We start from the raw sequence: 26,557 nt of genomic DNA, 5'->3' as shown, positions 1-26,557 counted from the left end.
GGGCTTGAGATCTTTGCCAATGACAACGGAGGCCCAGAGGAATGCATGTGGCCATCCTGGACTCCATTCTTATCAGCAAAGGCTTTTTGCAAAAATGACCTTCCCTACCCTAAGATAGGAAATACAGGGACAAAAGAAGGGAGAGGCCACTTTAAGTTACATGATTCCTACCAATCCTAGGGTTATGAATGTAATTGGCAGTTAATCAGTGATCAACAATACTCAAGGTGTAATCCTCAATGGAACTGCACCTACATGGAGGGAGGTATACAGTGGGATACATCAAGGCTCTGTCTTAGGCCCAGTACTCTTTCATATCTTCATGGAAGCTTTAGATGAGGGAATAGATGGGACTCTTCAATTTTGCAGATGACACCAATCTGGCACGAATAGCCAATACTCAAAAAAATAGGCTCAAGATATACAAGGATCTTGACAGACTGTTCCCTATCTAACAAAATGAAATTCAGTGGTGAGAAAAATAAAATTCTACATTCAGGCAAAAATCCCCAAACACACAGGTATAATATAGTATAGGTGGTACCTGGTTCAAAAATAGTATCTGTGAGAGGGATCTTGGAGTTCTAGTGGACGAACACTTAGATATGAGCCAGCAGTGTGCTGCAGCTGCCAAAAAAGCCAACACAGCCTTAGGCTTCATTAACAGAGGGATAGAATCAAGATCATGTGAATGTCAATCCCACTTTATAGTGCTTTGGTAATTATTGCATCCAGTTTTGGTCACCACGATATAAAAAAGATAGAGATTCTAGAAACAGTGCAGAGAACAGCAACTAAGATTATTAGGGGACCGGAAGCTAAAACATATGAAGGAATTGCAGGAATTGGCTACATCAAGTTTAATGAAAAGAAGGACTAGGGGTTACATGATAGCAGTATTCCAATATCTGAGGGCTGTCAGGAGGAAGCAGGGGTCAATCTGTTCTCCAAAGCACCTGAAGGCGAGGCAAGAAGCAATGGATGGAAAATAATCAAGGAGAGAACCAACCTAGAACTAAGGAGAAATTTCCTGAAAGTTGGACCAATTAATCAGTGGAATGAGTTGCCTTCAGAAGTTATGGGTGCTCCAACACTTTTAAGAAGTGATTGGACTATCATTTGCCTGAAGTATAGGATTTCCTACTTGAGCAGAGGATTGGACTAGAAGATCTCCAAGGTCTCTTCCAATTCTGTTATCCTGTTAAATAGAAGATAGTATTTGCTACCAAAATAAGCTTGCTATGCCGTTGATGACAATAAAAATACCATCTCCATGTTTGTGTCAGGAAACAATGTCAGTCAAGCACATATTCATATTCACTACATTACACTTTGCCAGTAAAGGCAGCCCCACTCCAATATTTCTCTGCTTTTTCTGCATCAAAAAAGTACTGTCCAAACTAGGCCAGGGAAATTAGTCCCCTCCCAACTAATTGCTATTAAGTATTTTGCTTGTAAAAATAACCGTACTTATTAACTGGGGGTTCTTTTGATCTTTTGGACTCGGAGAATATGGATCTTCTACCTGTGGGTTCTTTCAAATAGGTTAAGGTAGAGATGAGATACCCAGTTCAGAAGGTTGTAAACAACTCTGTGATTTAGAAAGTCATTTTCCAGGAAGATGCTAAAGTATTGCTGTTCCAACAAGCCTTTGGAAATTCACACTTGCATTTGGCTCTTCATATTATCAGTGTACAATATTAATTTCTAAATTAATTACAATGGCCATGGTTCCCCACCCCTGCTCTAAACCATCTTCCAAACAGATTTTATCAAACATATACAGTACAGGAAATGCTATTTACAGAGAAACCACAGATCTGATAAAAGTGACATCCATAATACTTAAATAAACCACACTCTAAAAAACAATGAATCCTTAACACAATCTATAGATTTGATTGATTGATTGACTGGATTTCTATGCTGCCCATATAACTGCTACAGAGACTCTGGGAAGCTTACAATGCAAAAAAAACAAAAAAATTAAAAGTGCAAAAACAGTTACAATAGAGCAAAAAGTTAAAATTATAAACCAAGATGTTTGGTAGCTTTATTTTATCTTTTTATTAAAATTGGGGATGAGAATCTTTGGTATCAACCATCACTACACTCAGTCATCTCCAATATGCAGGTGCCTGTTAGGACTCCAGGATAAGGGGCAGAGCCAATATTTTAGGCTTTTCCAGAAGCCAGAAATGTGGGAGTAGATTTCACCTGTGACAGAATATTCCAGAGGGCAGGGGCCACAGCAGGGCCTCCTGAATCCCACTAGCTGAAATTCTTTGGCTGATGGGATCTGAAACAGCCCTTTCTACTAGAATGAGTTGGGCATTTTTAATTCATCTTATGGTTAGAATAGTACTTTTCAGTTCAATTTTTCTTCATGTTCAAAAATGTACTGCTTTCACATGGTCAGGGTTTAATAATATTTTCAAATAACTCAATGTTTATAACTTCAGCATTGGTTCTTTTATTTGACTGGTTACTTGAATAAGCATCTGTAATTTCTTAATAATTTTTTTTAATAAATGTGCATTTCTTCCAGATAGAAAAAGAAGGGGCGTTGGTCTTACCTGATACGCCTTTTCTCTTTGGGTGGAGATAGCATCCAGGAATGGGTTGACCTCGTCTTGCTAGCTGATTGGACTGAGTCTGTCAGAGCTGTAAGGACATGCTTCTGTTACCAACGGTCCCCAGCTTTTGGCAAAGGCGTAGAGACAGACTGACATGTTTTCTTGATGATGGTGTGTACTGCTGCATTTGGATCAGACCTCCTGAAAGGTGGGACTAGTTGCTATCTCCACCCAAAGAGAAAAGGCATATCAGGTAAGACCAATACCCCTTCTCTTATCTTTGGATGGAGATAGCATCCAGGAATGGAACATACTAAAGCTGGCTTGTCCTATGGGTGGGGCTCAGTCTGGTATGAAATCCCCTAGTTAGGGTGGACCTTCTGCAGGACTTGCCTGCCAAAGGCTGTGTCTGCTGAGGCAAAGGAGTCCAGCTTATAATGTTTGATGAATGAGGATGGCAAGGACCATGTGACTGCTCGGCAAACCTCCTCAAGAGAGGCCTGGGTGACCCATGCTGCTGTCGTGGCCACATTCCTTGTGGAATTTGCTGTTATGTGTCGAGGCACTGGAATGCCCTGGGACTGGTAAGCCCTGGCAATGCACATTCTGATCCACCACCCCACAGTTGATGGAATGACCTTGCAGCCTAGGGTAGAGGGCTGGAAGGAGACAAAGAGGGATTCTGTCTTCATGAAGGGGAAAGTTCTTTTAATATACATGCGGAGGGTCCTCCTGGCATCCAAAGTGTGCCACTTCTTCTCCAGGGCATGAACTGGTTTTGGACAGAAGTCGGGCAATATAAGCTCCTGGGCCCTGTGGAACCAGTTCACCTTTGGGATAAAGGAAGGGTCCAACCTCAAAACTACCCTGTTGGGGTGAAAGATACAGAGGTCCTTCCTGACGGAGAGGGCAGCCATGTCCAAAATCCATCTAGCCAAAGTAATGGCTATCAGGAAGTCCACCTTACAGGATAGGAATTGTAGAGTGGTAGACCTCAGTGGTTCGAAGGGTGCTTCGGTCAGCGAATGCAGTACCCTGGAGAGGTCTCATGTGGGGTATCAATGAACCACTGGTGGCTGGAGGTTTGTTGCACTGTTAATGAACCTGCAGACAGTTGGGTGCCAGGCCAGGAACTCTGCCCCCCCCCCAAGGAAAGTAGCGAAGACAATGGCTGCCACCTGATGTCGGATAGTGTTGGGGAGCCCCTTTGTCTAGCCCCTCCTGGAATAACTCCAGCACTCCACTGCAGGATCCAACCTTCCCCTTGAGCACCAGGCAGAGAAGGCCCTCCAGGTCATGTTGTATATGTGATTGGTGGAAAGCCTCCTGGATGCCTGGGTAGTCTGTAACACCTTGGAGGAGTAATTGTCCCGGATCAGAAATCCCTGCTCAAGCACCAGGCAGTCAACTGGAGCCACTGAGGGTCTGGTGGACCAAGGCCCCCTGGCTGAGAGAGACTCTGTCCAGCAGTATCCTCCAAGGGCTGGTCACCAATAGGTTAACTAGGTCAGCAAACCATGGTCATCTGGGCCAGCGAGGGCAATAAGCAAAAGCTCTGCTCTTTCCCCAGAAAGTTTCCATATCACCCTCGGGATAAGGGGAAGGGGAGGAAAGGTATAGAGGGGCCAACGACTGTGATTGGCATCTATCCTCCCCCCTAGAACTGCAAACCGGGAGAAGAATCTTGGAATTTATGTGTTGTCCTGAGAGGTGAACAGGTCCATGGCTGGCTGTCCAAAATGCTCCATCAGCTCCTGAAATAAATTTGGGTGCAGGCACCACTCTGCATGGTCTATCGTGGCCTGCTAAGCCAGTCTGCCTGCATGTTTGACACTCCAGAAATATGTTCAGCCCTGAGAGACATATGGTACCTCTCTACCCAGAGGCAAAGCTGCTCTGTCTCTAGCATCAGGGGCCTGGAGTGCGTTCCCCCTGATGATTTATATGTGCCCTAGTGGTCCCATTGTCCATTAGGACCAGGACATGACTGTCCAATACAATGTCCTGGAACCGCTTCAGGGCCAGATGAAGTGCCCTAAGTTCCAACCAATTTTTGTTATGATCCAGCTCGGCCTGTGACCACTGCCCCTGAACCATCCTGGACTGGAGATGGGCTCCCCAATTGAAGAGACTGGCAATGGTGCTAAGAGCCAGACAGCTCGGTTCCTTAAATAGGCTCCCTAACGAACTGTGAAGTCCACCAGCAGAAGGAATGAATCACTTCTGGAAGAACCCTAACCTTGCAAGGGAAATTGCTCCTCCCTGCCCTTTGATAGAGTAGGAGAAACATTGGAGGGCCCTGGCGTGCAGATATGCCCAAGGCACGATGGAAATACAGGAAACCATCTTGCCCAGGAGTCACGAGAGCAGGGCCAGACCCTGCGTTCCTTCTTAATATGAGCTATCAAGTCCTTTAGGCTCTACTGACGCTCCTGAGAGAGATAAACCTTGCACGCTAGAGTGTCTATCACTGCTTTGAATGGAACAAATGGTTTGTAGGAGAAAAATGGCTCTTGGCTGCATTTATGGAGAAACCGTGCTCCTGGAGAACCTGGATTGAGATCTTCAAGTCCTCAATTGCCTGTAGAGTGGAGGAGGATTGGACAAGGATGTCGTCCAGGTAGCACTGGATGTGCACAGGGAGAGCCCTAAGATGTGCCACTAAGGCAACTAACAGTTTGTGCAAAAGGCAATTGTGATTCCTGCAGAGAAAACTGTTCTTCAGCTCCCCCAATGGCCAAGTCCTGTAATTGCAGCCTGTCAGTCTGACTAGATTTGGCTCGCCGGCCTGACTGCCACTCCTCAAATTGGCAGGAACCTGCCACAGTGCTGTTGGGTGCCGTTTGTGAGCTTCTTTCGGCTGCCTCTGGCTGCCCTTTTGCCCACAGCCTATTCAGGACCTTGTCTCTGCAGCACACATCACTTTTGGCTGCTTGGAGCTCTTCCAAGACCCTGCAGCTTTGGATTTGGGCTTTGAAGTGCCCGTTGATGCCATTGTGGCAAGGGCCTCAGAGCTCTGGGAGCCTAACAGCATGCAAGCCATTTCCTCCGCCTTCCTGCCTGCGCAGCCGCCATTCTCTGTAGAATCAGCCATTTTGATTAATTTGATAGGCAGACTCACTCCCCAGAGAGCTCTGCTGCCATAGCAGTTTCGGAGGCGTAATGAATGCCCTGGAAAGGGGCAATGACTGGAAGTACCCCCACTGGACCAGGAAAACTGTCAGAAGCCTCTAAAGGCAATTGCCACACTGATAGCCCTTTTCGCACTTTTTTTGACAGCTGCTGCGCTTCCGCAGCTTGGCTGTCAAAGCATTAATTTAAACACGCCAAACGCCCTCCTGAGATATGTATGGTTAGTGGCATGGAACTAAACTCATTTACACTAACCAATGGTACTATACCTGAAGTGCCTGACAGTGTGTCAGCCCTCAGCTGATTCAGGCTGAAGCCCTTCATGCTGGGAGATCATAGCCATTCTGTTGGTAGACCGGGAGCCGGTTGTTCCAAAGGTAGTTTCCAGGAATAAATTGACCATTTGAAAGATGTGAATATTTTCCTCAAGTAATGGAGCAATTTGAAACACGTCCGTCCTAGCTGCTTGACTGAGTCAAAAGCTGGGGACCATTGGTAACAGAGGAGTATCCTCACAGCTCTGACAGACTCAGTCCAATCAGCTACCAAGACGACGTTAACCCATTACTGGATGCTATCTCCACCACAAAGGAGAATGAACTGTCTCTCCTTTGTGGATTTCTAGTCTATCCCTGAGAAATGTCTACATGGTATCACTAGGTGCCACTATAGTGCATTATCTAATGAAATAAGGCCTAACATTTGAATACAATGGCCAGAATAGCTTCTCTTGCAATTACTTTCCATGGTTGAATATAATAAATATTAAATATCCAAAGGAAAAATGATCCAAAAAGAATACGTAGCTGATTTAAAATTTAAAACTTTCCAAATAGAAAACCATCACACAAGGAAGAAAACAAGTATTATGTAGAGTTATGAACAGGTGTCAAATTTGTTATGATGCAGCCCGATTCTACAGTTGCTGAAATTCATTTTTTTCTCATTAATCTACAGTACCCCATAATGACAAAGTTAAAAGAGAATTTTAGAAATATATGTAAATTTATTAAAAAGAAAAAAAACCTGAAATATATTGGCATAAGTATTCAGACCCTTCCTTCAGTACTTTGTTGAAGCACCTTTGGCAGCAATTACAGTCTTTTTGGGAATGACATGAAAAGCTTTGCACATCTGTATTGGGGGATTTTCTGCCATTCTTTCTTGTAAATCCTCTCAAGCTCAGTCAGTGGACAGCCATTTTCAGGTCCCTCCAGAAAGGTCAGGGCTATGGCTTGGCCACTCTAGGACATTCACAGAATTGTCTTTAAGCTGCTGTTTGTCTTGGCTATGTGCTTAGGTCATTGTCAAGTTGGAAAATGAACCTTCTGCCCAGTCTGAGGTCCTGACCATTGTGAAATAGGTATTCACTGAGGATATCCCTGTACTTTGCTCCATTCAGCTTTCATTCAATCCAGACCACTCTCCCAGTCCCTACTACTAAAAAATACCACCACAGCATGCTAGTGGCTGCCACCACTATGCTTCACTGTTGGGATGGTATTGGGCAGGTGATACGCAGTATCTGATTTCCTGCAGACATAATATTTAGAATTGAGGTCAAACAGTTCAGTTAGACCAGAGAATCTTGTTCCCCACTGCCTGAAGTTCTTCAGATGTTTTTTTTTTTTTTTTTGCAAACTCCAAGCGACCTTTCATGTGTTTTGCACTGAGGGTAGGATTCTGCCTAGCCACAAAACTCAGGTCAGTGAAGGGCTGCAGTGATAGTTGTCCTTCTGATACTCTGATCCATTTCCACACAGGATCTCTCAGTTCACTCAGTCAAAGTGACCATTGAGCTTTTGGTTACCTCTCTTACTAAGGCCCTTCTTCCCCAATTGCTCAGTTTGATTGGGTGACCAACTCTTAGAAAAGTCCTGGTTGTATTAAACTTCTTCCATTTGAGAATTATGGAGGCCATTGTGCTTTTAGGAACCTTTAGTGGAGCAGATATTATATTGGAGCCTTCCCCAGATCTGACCTTGCAATAATCCTGTCCTTGAGCTCTGCAGGCAGTTCCTTTGACTCCATGGCTTTTGCTGTGCTACAGTATGCAATATCAGCTCTGACAATCTATAGACAGATGTGTGCCTTTTCAAATAATGTCCAATCAATGTAATTTATCACAGGTGGACTCCAATTAAGGTGTAGAAACATATCAGCAACAATAAAAAAAATGGGAGGCACCAGAACCAAATTTCATGTGTTGTTACAAAGGGTCTGAATACTTATGCCAATATTATATTTCAGTTTTTTATTTTAAATAACTTTATAGGCATTTCTAAAATTCTGTTTTCACTTTGTCATTATGGGGTATTGAGTGTAGATTAATGAGGAAAAATGCATTTCTACAACTGTAGAATCAGGGCTACAGCATAACAAAATTGAAAAAGTGAAGGTGTCTGAATACTTTCTGAATGTACTGTATATATAATGTGACTAGATGATACGAAAACCAACTTTGTATATTTGCTTACCACTCTGAATGCTAAATTATGAATGTTAAAATTCAGGTTAATTGTATTTAACATCTGGAGACAATGTCTAATTACTCTAGTAGCCTTCAGAGTTAATTGACAAAATGAATATTGTGATTGACGACTTATTTTAACAAATATTTAAGATGGGAAAAATAATTTTGGTTAGGACTGTAAGCAAATATGTCATTGATCAAATACTTAGACACCTGGCTGGCAGATAATAGAAATATTTAGAAACGTAGAAGGAGTTGTTTTGGTTTTTAAAATGAATGCACCAATAAATGAAAAAATGAAAACTAAACACTGAGAAAGGGATCTTTTCTCTCTGTTTTGAAAGTAGCTGTAATGTTTTTATAAAAATGTTTGAATTAGAGTTATAGAAACAGTTTTTATCTTAAATGTAGACATTTTAATAAGTGAAAATGTCAATTACGTTGCTAAAATAATTTGCTTGACACAGTTTGGAAACACTCATTTTGTTTTTCGAAATATCATTTTTAATGCAAATCTCTTGTAATTTCTCATGATTAATGTTTACCTAGTTTGACACAAGAATGTGCCCTGGTTCAGATATCATGTAAAGGTAGAAGACACGATAGCAACCAGAACTTCTTATGAACTAATGACTCAGACAAAAGATGTAGATGCTCTCCATTTCAGAACAGTGCTGAGAAAAGATGAAATGCTTTCCTTTTCTTCCTTTTTGGCCTATGGAAGGTAGTATTTTTTGTTTTGAGCTGGGTCCTTCTGCAAAAGCTAGCAACAGCTCACTTATTTTACCATTATTTATAGTACATAAAGTCCCAGCTCATAACAATATATTCTCAAATAATTTAAGGCTAAATTAGGCCTTCATTAACTGGATTTAGCAGATAAAGCATTGTTTGGATGAGGACAACATATCTTGCCTGCCTGCCTGCCTGCCTGCCTGCCTTCCCAGGGCTTGTTCTTGAGAGCATTCATTTTTGATCCATTACAAATATGTTTATTCTTTCCAGGCTGCCCAAGGCCTATATCTCCTGAGCTACTTCTTGCAGGAGAATACTTCGAGCAATACAGCAGGCAGTCTGGATAAATAATGCTGTTACTCATTGTAAAAAAAAACCTTTTAAGATCCTTTATAATTAAGTGAGGGATGAAAGGATAGATAGATCTAAGTAGTGTCCTGTGCTTAGAGACAGATTTGAGAGAGAAGAAACTGGATCATATTAACTGTGGATGCATGCTGAGGTGAAATACTATAGTGTGCTTTCATTGCTAGCAAGGGATGAAAGAAGAGAAACTGGAATGAGTTGCTGCCTAATTTAAGTAACCCCCCCCCCCCCCTAGTCTCTGATAATTTGCTATGGGAGGGTGGTTTCAAATTAACTCCTTAAACAGGATTAGGGATGAGCCATTTATAGATTGTTCCTTTTCATTTGGAGAAGAACTAGAATGGGTAATCAAAAGAGGGAAGATCTCAATCTCCTAGATTTCAAATTATTCTGTGGTGAGAAGACTCTGAAAAGCTAGTAACTCAGAAAGCTCAGAAGCCATATGGTGAGGAAGGCAATAGTTATACAGTTTCCGAATTGGATTAAGAAAAAAAAAATGTCCCAGGAAAAAACTGGTACTGAGTACTTTTGTAGCACTGAAAGACTATGTAAATATTAGGAACCAGAAATAAGATCCTTTAATGGAAACGTTGTATAATTAACACTTCAACTTTTGATTTTAAAATGAATACTTATTTTCTTATTTTAATAATTCTTAAACAAATACCAAAAGTATTTAGGAGCTCATCTCTAGCAAGTCCTTTCCCCATGCCCCTGCAAGAAAGCTGGGATTTGTCTTCATCAGGCAGTTCATGCTAAAAATGAAATAATGTCATTAAAATATTGTTAGAAACTTTCATGAATATTCAGAATATATTTCTACACATTAGAATTGTAAAGCCACAATAGAAGCAAGAGGAGGAAGTTACTATGCTATTAGCGGAAGGTATTGGTTATGGACCAGATTCCACTGGTTTTTTTCCAGAAAGCATAAGAACCAAGTTTAGGACTATTATATTTGAGTTGCAAAAATCTGGATAATCATCAGATGGCAGCAATTAAATTCAGTTTTCTTCACAAATCAGTAGTCCTAAACAAACTTCTTTAAATGTATTTTAGAAGTAGTAATTAAAGATGTAATTGATGCTTAATTGTGAGGTATATATCATTATATTTAGAGATTTAGGTTTGTGGCATGTCTGACATTATCTGTCTATCTATCTATCTATCTATCTATCTATCTATCTATCTATCATCTATCATCAATTAGATTTTTTATCTTGCCTTTGAATTTGAATTCTGGAACCTATATTTAGTAGTTCTAAACAAACTTCTTTAAATATATTTTGGAAATAGTAATTAAAGATGTAATTGATGTTTAATTATCCAATTGTAAGGTATATCTGATCACTTTATTCAATAGTATGGCAGAGGTCTCTGTTATCAGAAACCTTTTTTTTCAACACACAAATATTTTCCATCTATCTTTACCCCCTTTTCATGGGCACCCTTATGTGACTAAATGAAAAAAAAACACCTCATCTAGCCATACTATTCTCTTCATCGTTATTTTGAACAATCACATTACAGAGGTTTTTTTCCCCACATTTCTTAATTTCTGCAGCACCAGATGAGCAAAGTAAACTCCAAGGAATTATTTGTTACCCTTTCAAATGAACTGTTGGGAAAAAAAATAGCATCTGCACCTTATTATCATGTTCACAACCAGAATGATTTCGATGTAGCTCTAGCTGTGCTTTTTAAAAAACGAAACTGAACTGTGATTATAAAAAATACATTCATTTTTTAAATTAATTCTCGGGGGTCTAAGAGACAAAATAATAACAAAGACTCAGTTTGCATACATTTCCAAATTCATCTCTCAACACATTGAAAAATTGTGCTAAAGCAGCAGTGCTAAAGAAGTTTATCATTTGAACAGTTTTCTACAGACAGATTCTCCATTATCTAGAAGAGAGGGAGTAGCAATTCTTTAATGTCACTGAAATCTCAAACTAATATTTTTCGGGGGAAAGATGAGGAGGAGGAGGAGGAGGAAAAGCAAAACAACGGCAATAGGAACAAAAACTGGTGAACTAAGTCTAGGAAAATGGAGCAATAAACTTTTAAATTCTGGATAGAACTTAGGGTCTAAAACAGGACCGTAATTGCTAAGTTCTCAAGAACATTGCTGATTCAACTTTGTGCAGCAGAGTACAGAGTGACTAAGTGCCAGTCTGTTTGTTACTTTGATAGCCAGAAATTCTTTCCTCTCATTTCAGAAAGCTATTCTCTCTTTTGAAAGACCTTTCCATCTTCCAGAAACATGTGAATATTTAACTGACTTCTGAACAAGGACCATAAAAGCCATACCATAAGAGGCAGTAATATAGTAGCAGTAATAGTAATAGTAACAGTAATAGTAATAGTAGTAATCTACATAGACTTCTGTAAAGCCTTTGATTCAGTGGTACATGACAAACTACTCCTAAAACTAAAATCTTACGGTATCTCTGGACACCTGCATAGCTGGATAGAAGCATTCCTGTCAAACAGACAACAAATGATCAAAATTGGGAACATCCTATCAAATTCTGTACCTGTCAACAGTGGTGTCCCCCAGGGCAGTGTTCTAGGACCAACTCTTTTCATACTCTACAAAAATGACCTCTATGATCATATTAAGAGCAACTGCGTTCTCTTCGCTGATGATGTAAAACTGTTCAACACCACAGACAATACTGCTACCCTTCAAAAAGACCTCGACTATGTATCAGAATGGTCAAACAAATGGCAACTTCAAATCTCAACAAATAAATGCTCTGTCTTACATATTGGCAAAAAAAATCAGAAAATAAAATACAGGCTGAATAGTCAAGACCTTGTTGATGACACAAACTCTGTCAAGAATCTTGGAGTACTCATCTCTATTGACCTAAGTGCTAGAGCCCACTGTAACTACATAGCCAAAAAGGAGTTGTTAACCTAATCTTATGTAGCTTTTTCTCCGGTAATATCACACTACTAACTAGAGCATTTGCTAGACCAATACTTGAATACAGCTCATCAGTCTGGAACCCGCATTACATATCTGATATTAATACAGTTGAGAAAGTCCAGAAATATTTCACAAGAAGAGTTCTCCACTCCTCTACTCATTGCAGAATATCTTATGCCACCAGACTTGAAATTCTTGACCTATACAACCTAGAACTACGCTGCCTTTGGTCCGGTCTAAGTATAGTACATAAAATTATGTATTGCAATGTCCTACCTATCAATGAATACTTCAGCTTCAACCATAACAATACAAGAGCACACAATAGGTAAACCGCACCAAACTTGATTGCAGGAAATACGACTTCAGCAACAGAGTGGTCAATGTCTGGAATATTCTACCTGATTCTGTGGTTTCTTCCCCAAACCCCAAAAATTTTAACCTTAGACTGTCTACTATTGACCTCCTAAGAGGTCTGTAGGGGGCGTGCATAAGCGCACCAACGTGCCTACCGTCCCTGTCCTATTGTTTCTTTTATTTTTTTATTTTTCTTATATGTATCCATGTATTCATAACTATGTTTTTACTTATACCTATTATCTTTTAAGCAATTGACAAAAATAAATAAATAAATAAATAAATAAATAAATAAATAAATAAATAAATAAATAAATAAATAAATAAATAAATAAAATAAAATAAAATAAAATAAAATAAAATAAATAATAATTATATGGGAACTCAGGAGACAGACTTATAGAGATAGAAATGACCATATTCATCCAACCCAACATTTAGTGTAGATCCACTGGGGATCTCTGAATGATGATCGGGTTAAAATACTTCCAGTAAAAGATATCTCACCTTGTTAGCGACTTATACAGTAACTAAGTTCTTCCTAATATTTAGCCTGAGCCTTTTTATTGAAGTTTTAAACTGTCTCATTCCTACTTTTTGAAGGAATAGAGACTAGGTTCACTGCATCCTCTAAGAAGACTCCCTTCAGATTTTTGGAAATTGTTATTGTATCTCCTACAGGCTAAACCCTCCTAGGTCATTTAAACCATTTCTCACAGAGATATGAGACTCTCTGCCATCTTGCTGAACATCTTATAGACTTATTCAAATGTCTCACCATATGCTTTAATCACTAGTGTCCAGACTGGATATAGTAGGTCAAATGTAATCTGACATTGCAGAGTATAGTAGTATAATTAGTTCCCTTGATCTGGAATTGTCTGTATTCACAAGAAGGGTGATGCTGATCATTAAACCAATCATTATAATCAAATATATGATTGGGAGAGATCAAGAGCTTCCAGGATAAATTGAGCTCATTAAAATTCTGAAACATGTTTTGGATGGTCTACCTGTAAGTATTTTTTATCTTCAACTTTGTTTTGGTTATTTATATAAACTGACTTTGCAGAACCCGTGACACGGTGTTGAAATTAGTCTCTTTAAAGCATGGTTACATTTTCATACACAAACTGTGCCTGAGTAGCTTGTTTGTGCTTAAAGCAATAGCACTTAGATTTATATACCACTTCACAGTGCTTTACAGCAGGGGTCGCCAACCTTTTGGACCTCAAGGACTACCAAACTCATACTTTTAAATCCCGCGGACTACTAATATGAATTTTGAGTGACAGTGGCTTACTGACGTTCGTGGGGGGGGGGGAGAGGGAGAGAGAGAGAGAGCACCAATCTAACCTCAGAGGGCTGGCAGTGATGTTCTCTCTCTCTCTCTCTGACACACACACACAAACACAGGTCCCTCTCTGCCTCTCTCTCTCACACACACACACACCCTCCAAGGTAGCACATTCCTAACTTGCTTTTCAGCTCCATTCTTGGGGGGGGGAGGCAGAGAGAGAGAGGGTATCCTGTGATCCCAAATAAAGAACGATCGATCAATAAGAAAATCGGGTGGGGGATTTTCCTGCAGCCTTTTTTTGGGATTTTCCCAGGGTCTCTGCAGAAAAAGCAGAAGCAGCAGAGACCCTTTGCCCTCTCCCCTCACTATCTCATGTTGTTCGCAATGCAAGCGACACAAGCCTTGTGTTCCTACGGGCCATGTGGATGGCGCAGCCTTGTGTTTCCATGCAGCTTGGATTAATTGCTTTGGGGGGTGCTTTGGGGCTGACATTTCTCTGCAGACCACCAAAATTTTCTCACGGACCACCAGTGGTTCCCGGCCCACCGGTTGGTGAACCCAGCCTTCTCTAAGTGGTTTACAGAGTCAGCATATTGACCCCAACAATCTGGTTCTTCATTTTACTGACCATGGAAAGATGGAAGGCTGAGTCAACCTTGAGCCGATCAGGATCAAACTGATAACTTTAACATGACATTTAATGTTCCAATGATTTATCAAATCTATTTATCAAATAGAAATTATCTCTACTTATATTGCTTGAATTTCTTTTATAAATCTAACTGACTATTAGATCTTTGTTTATAAATCTAATCGACTATTTTCCAGCCATACCAGACAGGGTCACTAAAAACATCCATATAGCCATTCCGTAGAAACAATAATTTGGACTTTTGAATTTTCTCTGTAATTGCACCTGAACTAGGTACTTATTTTAGACAAACCTATCTATAATTAAAATTTTCAATTTTTGGTGGAGGATTCTTTCATCTGAATTCTTTTAAACCCTAACAATTTATCCAGAATGGGCCTACTGGAACAGATTGGTATTTCACGTCTACCACATGGGCAAACCAAGTTATTTTGTAATGTTTATAAATTCAGTCCTTTTTTTTTAATGTTGGCTACTGGTGACTGCCTGAATAAGTCCCTGAAATTTCCTTGCCAAGTTTTTTTTGGGGGGGAGAAGTGGTTTGCCATTACCTCTTTCTTAGAACTGAAAGTGAGTAGCCCAAGCTCAATAGAATTTACAGTCTCCTGGTTTCTATCCTGGTGCCTTAACCACTACATTAAATTGTCTCTCCATCTAATGCTCCATCCATTAATTCCATTCAGAATTTTAGTTTTTAGATTACAGTATGCTCATACTATGAATAGTAAGAACTATCATTAATTACTCTCCTGGTTTGCTTCAATGGTCAAATGACTCTTGCCAGATAAGAGAATACCAAAAACTAAAAAACCCTAAGTCTCAAGTTGCCTGAGGTGAAAGTAGTAAAACAAAACTTATCCCCAAGCTAAGGAAAATATCTGAGCTATCATATTGTCAGATTGTAATATAAATCACAGCATAAATAAACTCAGGCAATTCACCAAAATGAGAAAACTGTAAAATGTTCTAGGACAGTAAAAAAAAAAAAAAACTGTTCCAGAACTCTTAAAGTGGAGGCAATTCAAAATGTAGCTTAAAAATATGAGAATGTCTTTAGCTGTAGGCCTTCATCTCCAGAAAAAGCAATCAATATCCACATGGATTTCAACACAGTATGGATTTTAAAATGATAACTATAAAAATTTAAAGTTCATCAGATGCAAATCCTGAGACCAAAAGATCTTCATTAATATCATACTGGACCTCAATTACTGGTTTCAAATGTCTAGACTTGTATAACTTTGCCTTTGCTCATGGATTGCAGTAACTTTCATCAATAAGAAGTATAATCTTGTCCAGTTGAATCCTGCTGATGTCATCAACCACCATTGTTGACAAAAGGAGTTTATCACATCATATTCTTGACTGTTCTTATAATTGACAAGTCCAGGAGTATTTTTCCCTTCTCCATCAGCAGTTTTCTCATTTTTCTATTCTATATAAATGCATATTTTATGTTAAAAAATCCATGTATAACAATTGTCAAGATTAAGGCATCTTGGCTCAATCAACTGTCCTAACTGTCTCACCATCAATAACTGACATTTCCCCAATTTTGACAATCCCTTTCTGAAGGTGTGCTTCTTGGTATAAGAACAACTTCAACTGCATAAATACCCAGTGTTTTCCTTATGAAAAAAATAAAGACAGGAAAACAGAATAAAAAACTGATGCCCTGTCCTCACCAGTATTGATGATAGATCAGGTAAATTCCTAGAAAACAACTATTTAAAAAAATCTTAGAAAACAAATTTCAAATATCTCCTTCCCTGTTAGTATTTGAATACATATCTAGCAAAATAAAAACAATTCAGATCTTTTAGTTTTCAGGCAGAAATTTCAATGGGCATTTCTAAACTAATACTTTAGAAAACTTTCCAAGCTTCTGAACCACTTGAGCAAATTTCCCTCAGAGACATAGCTTCTGCATAGCATCACCCAATCATCACTTAAATGGTATAGCCTTATGAACTATTATTTTGGTGCAGTGATGTTTACATAACTCTCCAAAAATATGTGTGAAATTGTTCTCAATGTTTTCTTTCCTATAAAATAAATATCAGAGACAAAATTGAATTGAATTGATTACTTTTATTTGGCCAAGTGTGATTAGACACATAAAAATTTTGTCTCCAGTGCAGGTCTCATGAAAGTAGAATGCCATGAAAGTAGCCTCTAGCACAAAAATTCTGGCAATTACAGTACATTTCATAAATGCATGCAGAGATTATAAATTTCCAAAAATTAGATGAATTCATTTGATATCAACCCACTTCAAGTTAGAGACAAAATAAATAAATTCCTTCTATAATCTTTTCTTCTTCTGGATTATTTTTAATTACCTATAAATTACCTGATTTATATTAATATTTATATAAAGTGAGACCCTTAATCTTTGTATCAAAATGATAGTGAAAATACAAGATTCCCCTATATTAAATTAAACAAACTGTAAGTACATTTAGTCTCAACTTCTTAAACAGCTTGAATGCATGCACGGTTCATTTGCTTTGTGCATATGTATGAGAAAAGAGGTAAACCTTCGGCTTATTTTTCCTGCATGAAATGCAGTAAATTGAAAAGAAAAAGGCTATTTACTGAAACCCTTCATGTTGAAGAACAAGCTGGTAAAATTGCCTGTTTTCTTGTACAAAATAAAAAAGGAAATTTGAGACTGACTGAAAGTGTTTGGTTCTCTTTTATACAGTATAATGTCACAACTGAACTCTTCCTTCCTTTATTTATGTAGCACCATAGCTCTCCATTAAAATCATGCTAGTCTTCCTCTCGCTTGCTGTCATACTTTTCCATAATACATCTTGAATCCATCTTGGTCAATACGTTCTTTATCCCATCAACAAGAAAACATTACTTAGTAAGGACCTTGGAAAGACTGAACCACTAACTCCTTCAGAGGAGACTGAGAAAAGGAAATGGATGCATTGTAATATGCTAATAGGAAAGGGGATGGAAATGGTGCTAATACTTCACAGCTTAAGTGGGTTTTTTTTACATTATTTGTAGGAGTAACAGCAGTAGTAATAGTAATGTTTCATTTCCCTTTTTTAAAGGTATGAAGTAAGACTTAATTATACCACCAGTACTGCCAAAACTCAACAGAACCTTAAATGAAAGCACATTATCAAAAGCAAAAAAGCAAAGCAAAATAAAACAAAACTGGAATAGTGATATTCAGAGGCCTCAAGTGCTTTGCTATCTTAAAGAAAAAAATTTATGCAGGGTACACAGATGGTGATAAATCTATTATTGTTATTGTTTTAAATATTTTATTAATACAGGACGTTTTTTTATCATTCTGTATAATAGAACCAAAAAGCTACTTGCTATGTAAATCAGTATCGTTGGGTAAGGAATAAAGATCAAAGCTAAGGCTATTGGTAAGAATGTCAATGAAGGATTATTTAAAATTATAATCATAAGAAAAAACATAAATATTTGTAATAGAAATAATCCATAGAAAAATCATTAGGTAAAGATATTTATTTGAAACAATTAATGATAACTCTTGGCTATTTTGTGATAGTTATTGATTGGCTTATTTGCAATTGTCTGAATTAAGAATTATATGTCTATATAAACACACAGTGAGAGCTACTAAAATTCTGAGAGTTTAAAAATCAAAATATTTTTATGCCATATGATGTATTATTTATTCTAAAGTAATAAAAAGCCAGGCACTTCTAAAAAGTCAATGATCATTCAAAATTTTTCTATTAAAATAAGCTATAGATATTTTTGTTCATTTTAAGGCTTACATAATATATTACTATAGATTCTTAAAATATTAAAATTTGTTTATTTATTTGTTTAAATAGCCACAGAACTGTTTATATTATTTTATAGTATAGTATATCTTGACTTTTCCTCTATGAACAACCAGAGATTGACATAGTGTACTCGTTGAAAGGAAAATTGGACTGTGATCATAAATGCATGTAGCAAATGTGAACAAATAATACAGGCTATTCTTATGATGTTTTAATCTAATAAGAACCAATAACTTTTTTATAGTTCATCACACAGGTCACTGTAGAATTCCTACAGTGTATGCTTCAATAAATTGTGCAAATTGGCCAACTGGCTGGTTCATGATTAGTGTACTTACCATCTTCAGTTGGTACATAGATGTTCAGATAAAGGCAGTCTTCATTTTGATCTTGCACATAGGTCATTACAGTATCCAAGTTGGCAGTAAACCAAACCGGTAGCATATCATTAAGCAGTGATCTCTCATCCAGATACTGTGGGCAAACAGCAGCAAATTGTGTAGCATTCCGTATCCCAGTCCATGAAGAAGGAGGTTCTGGAGGTTGGAAACGTCTCTCTCCCGTTGGAGGAGAAGCATAAGGGACTCCCAAATACTGTTCCACAGGACCAAGGATTTCATTGGGCAGGGGTGTTCTTACACCACGGATTTTGCCATAATTTGTAGTTACAATTGGGTATTGTGCTTGTCCCTCAATAAGTGTAAAACGTATTGATAGGGCAGTTATCCAAAGGAGGAAATTAGAATTCAGCATGACACAAAGAGGAGTAAAAATTAAAGACAGCCATAAGAGTCCCACTGGCTTTGACATGGTTTCACATCAGCATTAGCAGGTCCTGAGGACGTTCACACCCAGGCAGAAAAACAAATTTTGCAGAAAAAGACTGAAACAACAGTGAAAATTAGAAAAATGTATGAGGTGTATGAGAAAGAGAATAATTTACCAAGGATAATGTAAAGTATTCTTGGTCAAGCAGAGAAAACCAAATTTAAATATGGTAGGTATCTCAGCAGATTAAACCTAGACTGTTCCCAGGAACACAAACAGCAATGGACTTCTTCTGGCTACAGCCCATCCCTTGGCTCTTCTGTTTAATGCTGATGTCACTTATCCAAGAAGATAAGATGCCCAGATACTTAGAGCCTACTATGCAAATCCATTTGAGTTAAGTCCATCATGATGAAGAACCCTGCAGGGAAGAAAAAGGGAGAAATAAAGAATTATAGTTTACTAATAATAGTTCCTTTTTTAAAAAAAATACAGTTGTATTATTTTGTCACAATTTTATCCCCTCTGTCTATTACTGTAAAATAAGCATCAGGATGCAAGAACAGCTCATTCATGAATCATATTGGAATACTCTATCTCTCTCCAGCAGGTCACTAGCAGCCATGGTTTAATAATCATACTAAACATAAGCTACCATGTCCGCTGGAGAAGAAGTGCCATGTACAAAACCTAAAAGTAACAATGAAAAATCCTGAACGTCTTTAGCAGGCTTATGCATAAGCATGTATTCTCACAAGCATCCAAATTTTTTCTATATTTAAACATTTAAAATGGCTATATTTGTCTTTTATTCTAGAAAATCAACATAGCTGAACAGGTTTCAGAAATATTGGGTGTGAGTCTTGTTTACTTGAAAACATATCAGGAGACTTTCCATTTTTGTGAAAAGCATTATTTAATGTATAACAGAAACATAGGAACTCTCTTATACCAGCTGTATGTAGATGGCCCTTAACCAGGGGTGGAATTCAATTTTTTAAACAACCGGTTCTGTGGGTGTGGCTTAGTTGGTGGGCATGGCTTGGTGGTCATGTGACTGGCTGGGCGTGGCCAACTCAACATCACTCACATCGAGGCACATTTTTATATATTGCCCATCCCTCAGTCTGGTATATCTAAAAGTAATTTTAGCCTAATCATTGCCTGTAAGCAAAATACTGATCTTTTTAATTATATTTTATTTGCAGTAAGAATAAGAAGTGTCAGTTCCAGTAATTTTCTACATCAGGACCTAAACATACAGCAAATGAAATTTCCAGGAGATCTTGAGGAAATAAACACTAAATGTTATCAGGCTAGATATTTTCAGTTTGTCCTGAGAGTATATTCTATTTTTAACATGGCTCTTTATATTCACCATTAGCTAGTTTTGTCACAATATCAAGTAGTTTCCACAGAATCCTGATTTGTAGAAAGTAAGCAGAAACAAATTTGCTTTTCTATTAAGGTTGGACAGGGAAAGAACAAACAAAAATTACATGTGAATTTTCATTCATAAAAAGATTATTCTTCCTTGCAAACAAAATAAAAATAGACTAATTTATACCAAGCCACAGTCATTTCCATTAACCATAGTTAAGAGTAGAGGTATAAGGACTATGCAAGCTTCAAAAAATGACTAAGTGAACAATACATATTTAATGTGATTTAAAAGCAACTATAGTTTTTTGTCAGCTTCACATAGAAACCTGAAAAAAGATATCTGAGAGAAGTTACGCATAGAATCATGTGAGGACCAAATCATTTGTTTCAAACTGTTTTCAAAATATGAAAGGCAGCACTAATTAATAAGTGATCATTTATTTCTGCAGAATATATTTTGACATCTGTAAGATGTTTGACTTTCCAAAGATGAGGGAAGAGGAACAATCTAACTAATATTACCTCTAGCTTCATCTACTACTACTACGTCATTCTCAACAACAGATAATACCTGCAAGAAGGCAGGGGAACAAAAGTTCTACTACTACCTGTTTTTTAAAATCTCAATACTTTTTTTCAATTAAAAAAAACATATTTAGAAAATAAAAACTACTATCACAAAAAGAAATGTTATAATTAATGAAAGGAAACCATGATAATCTCATTTTTGTAAACAATAATAAACATCAAAATCATCTGTCAGATTATCCCATCTCCTTTAGAAGGACAATCTGAAGCAGTATGAAAAAACACCATCTGAAATAGAATCGCTGCTCAGCACTGTCTACAGGTGAAACTCGAAAAATTAGAATATCGTGCAAAAGTTCATTTATTTCAGTAATGCAACTTAAAAGGTGAACCTAATATATAAGATAGACTCATTACTTGCAAAGCAAGATACTTCAAGCTGTGATTTGTCATAATTATGATGATTATGGCTTACAGCTCATGAAAACCCCAAATCCACAATCTCAGAAAATTAGAATATTACATGCAATCAATAAAACAAGGATTGTACATAGAACAATATCGGACCTCTGAAAAGTATAAGCATGCATATGTACTCAGTACTTGGTTTGGGCCCCTTTTGCAGCAATTACTGCCTCAATGCGGCGTGGCATGGAAGCTATCAGCCTGTGGCACTGCTGAGGTGTTATGGAAGACCAGGATGCTTCAATAGCGGCCTTCAGCTCTTCTGCATTGTTCAGTTTCATGTCTCTCATCTTTCTCTTGGCAATGCCCCATAGATTCTCTATGGGGTTCAGGTCAGGTGAGTTTGCTGGCCAATCAAGCACAGTTAATCCCATGGTCATTGAACCAGGTTTTGGTGCTTTTGACAGTGTGGGCAGGTGCCAAGTCCTGCTGGAAAATGAAGTCAGCATCCTCATAAAGCTCATCTGAGGAAGGAAGCATGAAGTACTCCAAAATCTCCTGGTAGATGGCTGCGTTGACCCTGGACTTAATGAAGCACAGTGGATCAACATCAGCAGATGACATGGCTCCCCAAATCAACACAGACCGTGGAAACTTCACACTGGACTTCAAGAATCTTGCAGTGTGTGCCTCTCCATTCTGCCTCCAGACTCTGGGTCCTTGGTTTCCAAATGAGATGCAAAAGTTGCTCTCATCAGAAAAGAGGACTTTGGACCACTGAGCAACAGACCAGTTCTGTTTTTCTTTAGCCCAGGTAAGACGCTTCTGACGTTGTTTGTTGTTCAAGAGCGGATTGACAAGAGGAATACGACATTTGAAGCTCATGTCCAGGACCCGTCTGTGTGTGGTGGCTCTTGATGCACTGACTCCAGCCTCAGTCCACTCCTTGTGAAAGTCCCCAACACTTTTGAATGGCCTTTTCCTGACAATCCTCTCCAGGCTGTGGTTATCCCTGCTGCTTGTGCACCTTTTTCTTCCACACTTTTCCCTTCCACATAACTTTCTATTAATGTGCTTTCATACAGCTCTTTGGGAACATCTGACTTCGTTTGCAATTACCTTTTGAGGCTTTCCCTCCTTATGGAGGGTGTCAATGATGGTTTTCTGCACAACTGTCAGGTCAGCAGTCTTTCCCATGATTGTGATTCCTACTGAACCAGACTGAGAGACCATTTAAAGGCTCAGGAACCCTTTGCAGGTGTTATGGCGTAATTAGCTGATTGGAGTAGGACACTTTGAGCATAGAATATTGACCCTTTTCACAATATTCTAATTTTCTGAGATTGTCGATTTGGGGTTTTCATGAGCTGAAAGCCATAATCATCTCAATTATGCCACATCACAGCTTGAACTATCTTGCTTTGCATGTAATGAGTCTATCTCATATATTAGTTTCACCTTTTAAGTTGCATTACTGAAATAAATGAATTTTTGCATGATATTCTAATTTTTTGAGTTTCACCTGTATATATAAAGCAAAGATATTGCAATGGAGTTTGAATTGGACAAATGTCCTACCTTCACCATCAACAGGGGGAAAATGGTGAACAATGAAGGAATCAAAATGCCTATAGAAATATTATAAAGAGTCCAGATGAAGACGATCACTATAAATAAATGGGCATCCTTCAAGTGGACAACATCAAGCACACTGAAGCCAAAAAGGCTAGAAGTGAATAATCATGAAAGTGAAGAACAAGTTACAGCTCAAGTTTGTTGGTTCAAATACCATTAAGGTAATTAACATATTGGATTATTCCAGTCATTAGTTACACAGCTGTTGTCAGATTGGTCCCAGCTACTCCCGAGGAAAGAATGACCCTTGACTCCATAAGTGTTAGAAAAAAGGTACTTTTACTAGAGATGCCAAGTGCAGCATGAATGAGGCAAGCTCTGAGGAAAAACCTAATGAAAATTGCATATTGAAAGCAATCCCAAATGTTCAAAACACTCCCCCCTGTGAGAGTAGTCCAATCAGATGTCATTCTGATGTTTTGGGAACTCGGTATCTCAGGCAAGAGTGTAAATTTCTTTCCCAGGACTGATTAACATATTAACAGAGTTGGAAGGGACCTTGTAGGTCATTTAGTCAACAGAAGATCCAGAAGATGACAAATGACAGTCCAATCTCCTCTTGAAAGTCTCCAGTGATGAAGCTCCCACAACTTCTGAAGGGAAGCTATTCCATTGATTGATTGTTCTCACTGTCAGAAAATTTCTCCTTATATCTAGGCTGAATCTCTCCTTGATCAGTTTCCATCCATTATTCCTTGTCTGGCCTTCAGGTGCATTGGAAAATAACTTGACCCCCTCCTCTCTGTGGCAGCCCCTCAAATATGAGAACACTGCTATCATGTCTCCCCTAGTCCTTCTCTTCACTAGATGAGCCATGCCAAATTCCTATAATTGTTCTAGTCTCCAGTCCCCTAATCATCCTGGCTGCTCTTCTCTGCACTTTTTCCAAAGTCTCAACATCTTTGTTATACTGTGGTGACCAAAACTGGATGTAGTACTCTAGGTGTGTGTGGTCTTACTAAGGCTTTATAGAGTGGAGTCATATTAGTACCTCACTTGATCTTGATTGTATCCCTCTGTTAATGCAATTTAGGATTGTGTTAGCTTTATTGGTGGTGGCTGAACACTGCTGGCTCATATTTAACTGGTTGTCCACTAAGACTTCAAGATCCTTCTCAGAGTTACTGCTATTAAGCCTGGTGTCAGCTTTGGAATCCTTATTCATCGCTGCCACATAGCTTGAGAAAGTGGGAGGGGGTGATTTTTATTGAGTAGCTTTAAGTAGACAAAATAGAATTCTTTGGTTAGTTTAAGGTCATAGAGTGTGGTGCAGGAATAAAAAGGAATTACTTGGGATTGATTCATGTGATGTGATGATGAGAAAAAGGGGGATGATTTGTAGTTTGGGACATCGTGGGATGTCCTGGAAACTTTTAGTTTCGAAATTCCACAGATGTGCCAGGTGCTATTCTAATAAAAGTACTTTTGAGATTATGCTTGTCTCGGAGTTACTGATTGGAATGGAGATTCCTTGGAACACTGACACCTGGTTTCACCCAGTCTATATGTGTAGTTTTTGGTTTTTTTCTGCCTAAGTGTAAGACTTTACTTTTCTCTTCACTGAATTGTTCTACATTGAATTTCATTTTGTTACATTTTGCTAGACTGGCATCCTTGAAGCTTGGCAGATGGTTCAGTTTGGCAATTCTGGCTCCTGTTAGTGTCGATACTCCCTAATTTCCCATAGCATTATTTCACACCTGCAGATGTTTCCCCGATTATGGCAATTGCACAATGGTGCAATCAATCAACCAGTGTGGTGGAAGCACATCGGACCTTTTCTTACTAAAAAGTCATTTAGGTCCCAATATTCCCTGTGGATTTTTGGGTACCACCTTGGTTGATTATGTGCCACTGTGGCTAATTCCCTTGCACCCAGGTGGGTTTGCTGCTAGTCTTCTGGGGAAAAACCTCTCATTTCACTCCCCTCCCCTCTGAATTTTTAACAGTTTCTTTCACCAGTTCATGTGGGGATTTCATTTTTGGAGCCATGCCTGCCTCCACAAGAGGGGTCTCTCCATCCCCAGAGCCATAATAAGTCTCAGGGTCCCCCAGTGGCCACCCATCCTCATCTCCACTGGTTCCATTATAAAGTGAACTGAGGCTGCTTTGGCCATGGTCCCATCTAGCTGGCAAAATTCTATGGGTACTTTTAACTGTCTGAATCCTATTTTTCTGGTGCCAGCCATGGGGATTTTGGCTTCAGGACCTAGCCAGGTCTATCTCAACCTCTTTATCTGGCACATACCACTGGCAAAAAGTGTGGGGGGGGGGTTGTGAGATGCAGATGTTGTATACATCATCGACCCCATTTTGGAAGCATTCTATTAGGATGTCCTCTCACCAATTGGCCAGCCAGCACACCAGCTCACGAAACTCTTGGTTGTATACTGCCAATCCCCTGCAGCCCCGATTGATGGTTTGATGTGGGTTCAGACCTTGTGTTGGGTGAGTGGATCTTCAATCTGCTTTTGTGAGGATATCATGAATCAGTTGAAGCTTCAGAGCTCTCTGAAATGACATTGAGGAGGGACACCATCTACTCTGAAGCGGTGCCTTCCAGGACTGTGGTTATGAACTAGACCCGGACTGCATTGTTGGCCAGGTCTGCTCTGTACTCCTGCATATAATTCCACATCTGAGTGAGGAAAAACCTCAGTTGTTTTGGGTCTCCTGCATACTTCAACCCCAGGGCAGGAAGTCTCAGCATCTATTATCATGGCAAGACAGACCCCCTTCAAGGAAGGGGCTGCACTGCCTTAACAGCTGATGGCAGAGCTGCCTGGGAAGGCTAGGTTCAGGTGAGACTGCTTCTCCCCCCGTTGTGGCCACCTGTGTTGTGACATCATCTCCTACCAGCCCTGGTGGAGTCAAGGGTCTGCTAGATGGGCAAAGAGTTCTTTGGCCTGCCATTTCCCAAAGACATCTCTCAACACCCTTCACACTTGCTCCATCATATCTTTTTGTTAATCCAGTTCCATTGGGAGCTCGTCTTTGCCCCGATCTCCACGACACACCCATTTCTTTCACATTTCCCTTCAGTAGGTTATTTTACAAGGGAAAAGGGAGGAGAAGTAAATAATGGTTTGATGTTTTTGTTGTTTTTTTATTTAGATGGCCTGCAATGGCTGGCAATATTTTAAATGTGTCTCAGACAGACTTTTATAATTCTTCCTGGAAATGCCTAAAACCCTGGCACATGTGAAATAAGTAATTTGTCACTGAACTATCACTCTTTTTGTGTTATGATCATTCAGCTGCAGCTTCTAAAAGAGGCTCCAGGATTCAGATTTATTGCCATCGGTTGACTTTGAGGAAAAGGTCTCTAAGTCATCTCCAACAATCTGTGAATATATCAAACCTTTTTAGCTGTATTGTGATATTTATTTACTTTACATTATAGTAACAAACCATACTAAAGCTACTTCAAAACGTTTTACAGTTGGGCTGTAAAATTTGAAATGATAAGGGGCGTTGGTACTTACCTGACATGCCCTTTTTCTGTGAGCTGTGAAGAGCAT

At 38.9% G+C, this 26,557-nt stretch overlaps 1 protein-coding gene across 2 annotated transcripts in view; it reads right to left on the bottom strand.

The window, feature by feature from the left end:
- The window catches only part of NLGN4X (neuroligin 4 X-linked), a 180,524-nt gene that overhangs the window by 113,329 nt on the left and 40,638 nt on the right, over nucleotides 1–26,557 (bottom strand). For both annotated transcript variants that reach the window (XM_026666895.2, XM_026666894.2), the window contains exon 2: nucleotides 18,656–19,506. In XM_026666895.2, the coding sequence (XP_026522680.1) occupies nucleotides 18,656–19,127 (472 nt within the window). In that variant the 5' untranslated portion in view covers nucleotides 19,128–19,506. The remainder of the gene's footprint in view (nucleotides 1–18,655; nucleotides 19,507–26,557) is intronic.

Source organism: Notechis scutatus, chromosome 5 (genome assembly GCF_049901735.1).
Source record: "Notechis scutatus isolate UNSWTSFEM ecotype Mainland chromosome 5, rNotScu1.2, whole genome shotgun sequence".
Lineage (NCBI taxonomy): Eukaryota > Metazoa > Chordata > Lepidosauria > Squamata > Elapidae > Notechis > Notechis scutatus.
This window is presented reverse-complemented; position numbering and strand designations above follow the sequence as displayed.